General features: G+C 38.6%; 1 protein-coding gene across 1 annotated transcript in view; it reads left to right on the top strand.

Annotated features, from left to right (window-relative positions):
• Window positions 1-802: 802 nt before the first annotated feature.
• The window catches only part of CWF19L2 (CWF19 like cell cycle control factor 2), an 86,902-nt gene continuing 78,647 nt past the window's right edge, over window positions 803-9,057 (top strand). The window contains exon 1 of the mRNA XM_088140635.1: window positions 803-923. Within this exon, the coding sequence (XP_087996761.1) occupies window positions 840-923 (84 nt within the window). The 5' untranslated portion in view covers window positions 803-839. The remainder of the gene's footprint in view (window positions 924-9,057) is intronic.

Raw genomic sequence — 9,057 nt, 5'->3', positions numbered from 1 at the left:
GGGAATTCTGAGAGTCGAAGTCCACCAGTTGCCAAGGTTGAAGAACCCTGTTTTAGATGAAGATAAATGCAGCCACTCCACTTGGTTTCTTGTGTGCTGAGCTGTTTGTTTTTGCTTCACTTCTTTAAAGACATGTTGTGTTCTCAGTTGGACTCCAGTGCAGATTTTTGCATTTAAAAAAATGTTTATCCAACAGAGTAGCGTTAACCTAAATTCCCCTTTTTCTCCCCAAAGAGGCAAGTTGTTCTGTATGACGGAGAAGAGTTTTCTGAATGCTGTTAGTCTAAACCGGCGTTTCTCAACCTCAGCGGCTTGAAGATGTATGGACTCCAACTTCCAGAATTCCCCAGCTGCTGGCTGGGGAATTCTGGGAGTTGGAGTCCACACATCTTCAAGCCGCTGAGGTTAAGAAACACTGGTTTACTCAGTCAGAACTACTCAGCTCAAATACTTTTCCGGACAAGGAAAAAAAAAAAAAGGCTAGTTCATGCTGCAACGTCTATGTGAACCAGAAGCTTTAAAAAGGCTGCCCACCAAATCACATATTACCTAGAGATAATGAAAACCACTTCCATACTACTCCCTACAACACATTATGGCCGCCTACATCAGGCTACCACGAATAAAGATGAACCGGGCGAGAGACTTTAGAATAGCAACATTTTCAGCATTCTCCACAGCGGCCAAGAAGCTGAAACCGCGGCCACGCACGCGCGGAAAAGGAAGGCGGGGGCAGTCAATAATAAATTCCATTCTTTACGACTCCGCGCTACGCAGGCGTACTAGCGAAAGTTTACTCTGCTTTACGACAGCAACTCCTTTCCCCCCCCCCAACAATCATGGCGTCCGGGTTTGAAAGCGAGCGGGTCTTAACGGCGCGTAAGGAAGAGAGGCGTCGCCAGCGCGAGGCGCTGCTGCAGCAGGTGAACCACCGGCTCGGCTTGTCGCTCGGCGTCTGGGGCCGCTTGCCTCCTTGGGGAGTCGTGCGTCTCTGAGCTTTAAACCCCAGATTTGGGGCTCGCCTTCTCTGTTGTCTCTTTAGGACGGGACCGAGCCCTCCCGTCTAGACCCCTCAGCTCTCGGCTGCAAGCGTCGCCATGAAAATAGACCTTTCGTTTTGAAGGACTGGCCCTTATGGCAGATCAGTCGCCCGGTGTAATAATAGGGCTTCTTTATCTTGCTCGGACGTTTCCGGGAATTCTGGGAAATGAGGCCGTGGAACTCCGGGAGAGATGCTCCCGTAAGCTGCAGTCACTGGCAGTTTTGGGGTCGGGGGGCAGAGAGACCCCGAGATAATGCCCACTTATTTATTAGTTGTAGACTACCCTGTACCCAACTCCTCTGAGTGGTGCACAAAGTAAAGTAATTAAAATAAACCCACTGTTACTTTATTCTCAGGCATCTTCATAAGGAAGTATGTTTGCCTTTGTGAATATTTATCCTCCTGTATATTCTTATTTACGTGTATGTTCTATCGCTGGGCTTTTGTGATGTCTTTGGAAATGGAGAGAAATGGTCTTGTATGAAGTCCCTTTCCAATTGTAGGCAGAGTATTAATGTGGAATAATTGAATCATTCGGAGTGGGTATCATAATATGTCTACCATTTTTGTGTGTGTGCGCGCGCGCTCCTGGCCTCCTTTATCTAATAGGTAGATGTAAGTTTTAAGGTAGATGTAAGTCCAAACAGCTGTATCAGTTGAGTTGGACAGGGAGCAGGGAGACTCAGGTACAAGTTCACCCTCAGCCATAGATGCTTATTAGGTGACTCATCCCAACCTACCTTACAGGGTTATTGTTGTGAAGAAAAATGGGAAGAGGGAGTTATAAGGCCTTGAATTATGAACAAAAGGTAGGATAAGAAATCTTATCAATCAGTAAATCATTTTCTTCTTTAGTCCTTGATGGTCTTAGAGCCAGGGGAAAGAATGGACAAGTCCTTCCTGATGTACATATAGAAGTGTGTTACTTGCAAGTCAGGTGGTGCCCTCAGATGGAAAAAGATCCAAAGAAATGATTACATTCAGAATTTGTGAGCTTCTTTATTAACAGCCACATCATCAAACTCCTGCAACATACTTACTCACAAGCTGCAAGATTCTTGGTAAGATTGAAAATTAGGGGAGGCAGAACCTATGCTTTAACTTCACAACATTCGTTTGGCAAGGACTGTGTCAAGTTAAAAAAATAAGCTGGATTTTATAAGAAAGTGTATGTCAGGATTATCCCATAAATGCTATGTTGCCCAACAATCAATATGAGGCTTGGTAAAAAACTGAAAAGAAGAATGCACTCATGGAAACTTGGGAATAATTAATTCAGGCAGCCATGGGATACAATCCTTCAATTTTTTTTGGCAATATATAACTATTTATGCAAGGAGATTGTTTTCTGTGCTGGTTTCCCACCAGTAGTGTGGGAAAAGTTCTACAAATTACAAGCATAGTGTGGGCATTTTATGGTTCCTGCTCTTACATTTGGAGATGTGAAACAGTACTGTAGTGCATTTATTTATTGCAGACCACTCCAATCCCAAAGGATTCTGGGCAGTTCACAAAAAGCAGAAATAAAGACAGTGAAATAGTATAAAAATAAAGATTCAAAACCAAAGTAAGATTACAGACATGCCTCTGGTGGTGTCCAGAATGAACTCAGGCCAAAAATATGCTGGAAAAGTCAATTTTTAGAATCTTGTGGAAAGCAAGAAAGAACAGAACCCAGTATGCCTCTGGGGAAAGCATGTTCCATAGCATGGGGCCTAACATCTGAGAAGGCCTGCTGCATCACTCTTTAATGCTTACATTAATCTCTCTATATTGAATGAATAGCACAGAACTTCCAATATTCTTGCTGATAAATAGCAATCCTGCTCTTGCAGATGATATGTCATTTGGGCTGTGGTGCTGGAGAAAAATGTTGACAGTACCTTGGAGAGCAAGAAGAACCAATAATTAATGAGGCAAAACCAGACAGTTCACTGGATGTGCTAATAAAGCTAAAGTTTAAATATTTTGACATGTAATGAGGAAGATTTGGAGAGTTTGGAGAATACACTGATGCTTGAAAAATCAAAGGCAATAGAAAAAGAGGGTGTAAGAAGACAAAATAGCTAAGTAGTATTACTTATATGAGCTTGAGATTACAAGAACTCAGTTATGGACAGAAAATCCTTGCAAACTGTTGCCAATCTGATCACAAAGAATCAGAAGTGACTGAACAATAGTGACAAAATTATCGTTAAACAACTAGCGGACCTGAAACTTTACTTTCCATTTATATTTATATATTTATGTTTATATATATTATCTTCTGTCCCTTTGTACTGCTCAGAATAGCTATAGTAATTTTATATTTTACATCCTTAATGTAGAAGTCAGATAAACTTTCATATTTAATGATGGAAAGAAGTAATTTATTATTTATTCAGGAATATAGTTACTTTGCATGGGAAAAGCTTGGAATTATTCTTGATTAGTTAAGGGCCTCCAGGAACTATTTTCATGTGTGTTATATAATACTATAAGGCTGAAGTATTAAAGATTTATATAATGTTCAGAAAACTGTTGAATTCTGTGAATTTTGTGGGAGTTGGAAGGAAAAACCTGAACACCTCAAGTAAAGACTGATGTGCTATAAAAGGAAGTAAGGGTATTGCAGTAAGAGGCCTTCTAAGCTAATAATGAAAATCAGAAAAATGATGGCTAATAAAGTCCACAGCCTACATTTTTATCTCATATTCAGAATACGGTAAGTAAAGAAGATGATTTGAATCTTGAGTATAGAAATACAAATATGATTTAATAGGAATAATGGATGTTTAGTAGGATAGACGCCATATTCGGACTGTCTGGGCTGTGAGAAGACACTGCTTATACATACATTCAGTTGAGCTGCCCTGAGAAAACATCTCCCCAGTTCCTGCTTCCAAGTTGCCTTGTCACCTATGGATATACGAGATGAGTTAGAGGGGTGGATGGAGAGGCTAGGAGGGAATTTGACCATTCGATTCAGTTGTCTTTTTGGGAGGCTAAGAGGTCTGACATCTGTTGTTTTTCTATTTCTGTTTGCAAATCGCATTCATGTACCTCAAATTTGTTAGAGTTTGGGATAGAAGTAGAAGTAAATGTAGGAATTGATTTATTTACAGCTTCAGCGACAGAAGGAATTTCTCAGTTTTTGGCTGTTTAGCTGATTTAGAAGGTAGTTGCAGTCCAGGGCTGGCTCCATGGCATTTCTTCCTTTTGCCCATCCTACTCAGGGAAATTAACTCACCCAGCCTGTGATTTCTTCTCCTTTCCTTCCTTTCTGCCTTCCCTGCTGGTTTTCTGCATTCTTTCTTCTAGCCAGTGGGCTATTAGTTGTTTGGATAGTTAACCTTCTGTGTTATATGAACAGCAATTAATGGCCAAAGGCAGGGAAGACAAGTAAGTTGGATTTAACCAATTGCCATATTGCTCTATCCCATTATTTTGGAATATAATGATTGAAGGATACAGTTTGTTCAAAAAGAATAGAAACCATTGAAAGGAGATAAAGATATCAGTAATTGAAGTGAAGTAATTTGAAAATATTGTAACACATCTTGGAGTTCAGTTAAATGGAAGAATGAATAAGAGCAAATGTTGACTGTTGTCACTGGTATAGTCATGGAGACGATGTGAATAATGGTTTTAAGAAGCAAATTACGGTTTTTCAAAGAGGTATGTAGTGATTGTGTGTGTGTGTGTGTGTGTGCCTTCAAGTCAGTGTTGATTCCTATTGACTGCTTGGACAAGTCTCTACAGTTTTCTTGGTAAGATTTCGGAAGTGGTTTGCCTTTGCCTCCTTCCTAGGGCTGAGGGAGAGTGACTGGCCCAAGGTCACCTAGCTGGCTTTGTACCTAAAGTAGGATTAGAACTCACAGTCTTTCAGGTCCTTAACCACTACACCAAACTGGCTTTCTCAGTAATAGTGATAGAGGACTTTAATTACATTGACCTCAGTTATGAGACAAATTGTCAGGCTGGCAGTTCCAGGAAATCCCTGACTTATCTTGCTGACAAATTTCTGCTTCAATAGATGAGAAACACACAGGAGGATTTTTAATCTGACTGATCAGTAGAGAAGATTTAATCAAGGAAGTGAAAGTAACCAGAACATTAAGGGAAAGTAACTGTATAGTGTTGGAATTCTTGATTTTAGGAGAAACTAAAGCTAAGTGTAGTTAAACTTTTAAAAAAGTGAATTTAATAAACTCAGAGAGCAGCGATAAACAGGATTCCATGCCAGTAAAAGCTAATGGGAAAAGGTGTTCATGATTCTGATGAGAAAAAAATCAGAGATCAGTAGGAAAAAACAATGTGACTATCTTAAAAGTTCAGTGAAGATCTGAAAACCTAAGAAAAGGACACATAGGAAATGTGAAAAGAATCAGATAAGGATGTATACATGCAAGTAGTCTGGAACTACAGCAGTAGTGTCTGGAAAACTGAAGTTCAGAATAAGTGAGGTTGGCAAAAAATGCAAAATACAATAAAAAGGGCTTCTTCAGATATGTTTAAAATAAGCAATGAAGGAAGAATTAATATATCAGCTGCTCAATGAACAGAGCAATATGCTAATAAAGAACCCAGTCCTAGATCACGGGGTCCTTCAGACAGTCACTCAAGCCCTGGTCACCTCAGGGCTTGATACTGCAATGCGCTCTACATGGGCTGCCCTTTAAGACTACACAGAGACTTCAGCTGGGCCAGAATGTAGCAGCGCGGGTAGTGTTGGGCATGTCTCCAGATGCCCATGTAACATCTCATCTTCACAAACTGTACTTGTTGCCAGTTTGCTTCTGGGTGTGATTCAAGGTGCCAGTTATGACCTATAAAGCCCTACATGGCATAGGGCCTAGTTACTTCTTCATCATCATCATCATCATCATCATCATCATCATCATCATCTTTCTTTCGGTCATTGACCAATAAAAATAGATACAATAAAACAGACAACAATATTACCCCTTTCATCAATAACTACTAGCGACCATTTGTGGGCGAAGCTTACACATTATGTAGCAAAATTTTGCAACTTTTAAAGAAATAGATCTGTTTTGATTATTTAACAAATAATGCAAGTAAAAATTATTTGAATGCCCGGGGAATTTAAATAAAAGAGGGGTAATCAGCTGAAAGCGAATGTCCCTATAATACTGACAATACAAAAGAACATGGACTGTGGTTTCAGTGGCACCTGTACCACACGGGCAGTATCGAATATTATAAGGGATTTTCCTGTATTTTCCTTCTAAAACAGCTGTAGGGAGAGCATTAAATCGAGCTAAGGATAAAGCTCTCCTGAATTTTGGGACTGTAATATGATACAAGTATGAGACTGGTTTGCTCACTAGAATTTGGTTATTTGCAATTATATTATGGGTAAAAACAGCAGTTTCTGCTTGGCCTTCTGTATCTAAGATCCTTTGCCTTAGTAGTGACCTGGCTCAGTCAAACTCTAAAGTCAAAATGGCATCGTTGGAAAACCCATAGAGACTCAGTTTCTTGTGGATAGCTGTTTTCCAGGTCGTCTCAAAGTTATCTTCCAGTATTAGATGGGTCAGTCCACTGGGGTGGCCTGGTTACTTGAGAAACTGCTTGTCTCCCATAGTATCTGCCTAGCCAGTCTGATCTGGCAGGGTTGGAGTACTCCAGGTTCCATCAATTAAACAATGCCATCTCTTGTGGACCCCGCAAGTACACTGTCTCTGTAGCTGTATCTGGTCTCTGGAATAACGTTCCTGCTGAGATTCAAACAGCCCCCACCCTACTGATATTTCAAAGATTTGGCTCTTTACCCAGGCCTTGGGCTAGGATGATTGATGCCTCTTTCCTTTGTTTCCATCCAGGTTTGTTTTCTCTGCCAACGTTGTTTTTTTGTTTTGTGGTGTTTTTGTGCTTTTTTTTTAATATATAAACTTTCTTAAAATTCTACAGATAAAATAAGCATAAAAAACCCACAATACATAAACATATACAAAAATATAAACCTACAAATACAAAACTAAATATCTAACTTAAACCCCCCCCCCCCGATATACTGTAGTCCACTTCTGCCCTTGACTTTCCTCATGGATCCATTAACCATTGCTTATTATTGTGTAGCTGTAGTCACTATTTAAATTTTCTGTTACCTCTCCTTATTTAATCTATAAAGCCCTTTATCTTCAAGCTATTTTCTCTACTTTTGCAATATAATCCATAAACAGACTCCACTCTTTAATAAAAGCCTCTGTAGATTTCTTTCTCACTAGGTTTTTGTGCTTTTTGTATTGTTCTTTGTTTTTAGATGTTTTTAACAATTTGTAAACCACCCAGAGTTGCTGGGAGTTGGGCAGAATATAAATTTAATAAATAATAATAATAATAATTATTATTATTATTATTATTATTATTATTATTATTATTAACAAAGAAAAATCATAACTTCTGGGTCCTATTTTTGCATTTTCTTTTCTGGGAACCTCTAGGGCCAGATGAATTGCATTGTAAGGTAGTGAAAGAATTTTCTGAAGATCTGGCCATACTGAAGTTCCAGATACTGGAAAACAACATGTATTGTCTCTGTCTTGAAAAAAAGAAAAAGGAATAAATGAACTACAAACTAGTCAGTCTGACAGCAATATCTATGCAGCTTCTAGAACAATCCATAAAAGGATTGATCTGTAAGCACCTTCAAAACATTGTGTTGGTTATCAGAAGTGAATATGAGATTGTCAACAGAGAAGATTTGCTAGACAAACTTGATTTCATTTAATTGACTGTGGGAATTCTATGATATATCTTGATTTCAGTAGTTAGACCACTATGCTTCACTTGTTTTATTAAAGACTTTGATAAAGGATTGAAGAGAATGGTTATCAGATTTACATATGACATACAATGTGGTGGGATAGTTAATGATCTTGATAAAAGAAAAGGGCTGTAAATAACAGTGAAATTTGAGAGAAATACAAAGTTCTTCCTATAGAAAACAGAAACCAAATACACAGGTATATGATGGAGGATATCTGGTTTAGTAACAATACCAAAAAGATCTTGGAATAGCACATTACGAGGTGATGTGAGCCAGTCTTGTGATGTAACTGCAAAACAAAATCCATACAGAAATCCAGTTTTAGCTTATACCAATCAACATACAGTTTCCAAATCCACTTTATTTTGCATTTCTCAGACCTCACCTCAAGTCTTATATTCAGTTCTAAACTCCACACTTTTAAGAAGTATTCAGGAAAACCAGAACACGCTCAGAGAAGGTCAAGAAAGACGAACAGTGTATTAGAAACTAAGCATTATGAAGAGGGATTGAAAAAATTGAGAATAGTCTTAAGAAGTCTCAAGAGGAGAAGTCTGAAGGCGAATATAATAACACTCTTCCAGTTCCTTTAAGGATGAAGCAAGGAAAAATGTCAAGACGTGTTATTTGTTGTTCTAGAGCGCAGGACAAGGAATACTGGATTCAAGTTAGAGGAAGCAAAATTCTGATTGTTAGGACAATCTTCCTTTTTTCTTTTAATTGAGTTATAACTATGTTTTCACTTACTTGATGCGTATCCAAGTACATGCCATTCAGTGATGCTTCTCACTGTGGTTTTTTTGTAGCTGATGAAAAAGACTGTTGGGGAAACCTCACACTCAAGGGTTAGAATAGTTTTGTAACCCAGGATGCAGTTCTTCCTTTACAACTTGATTACAACATATATTGACTTTGGGACTTGAGGAAAGAATTATGGGCTAATAGATATATGCTACTATACTTTGGAATCAGTAATCAGTAATCATCCAACATGAACCAGAAATGAGTAAGTCATTAATTAAGTCATTTCTCAAATTAGCCTCAAATCAGTCCAGATCTAACCTCTAGACAGTTGCTAACATCGCCTGATAAATTTGTTCTTGAAAGTTACTGTATTCAGGAAAGGAAAATGAAAAGGTTTTACTCTAATCCAGTTGTTTCCATGTAGCCAAATATTGAAGTTCCTTTTCTTTGGAAACATGATCCAAATCCTTCCCCTTGGGAAAGGATAATGTTGGTT

Source organism: Python bivittatus, unplaced genomic scaffold (genome assembly GCF_059951505.1).
Source record: "Python bivittatus isolate LINGU-HERP-01145 unplaced genomic scaffold, Pbiv_v1 ctg000340_np1212, whole genome shotgun sequence".
Lineage (NCBI taxonomy): Eukaryota > Metazoa > Chordata > Lepidosauria > Squamata > Pythonidae > Python > Python bivittatus.
The sequence above is the reverse complement of the archived record's forward strand: the minus strand, read 5'-3'. Positions and strand labels throughout refer to the sequence as shown.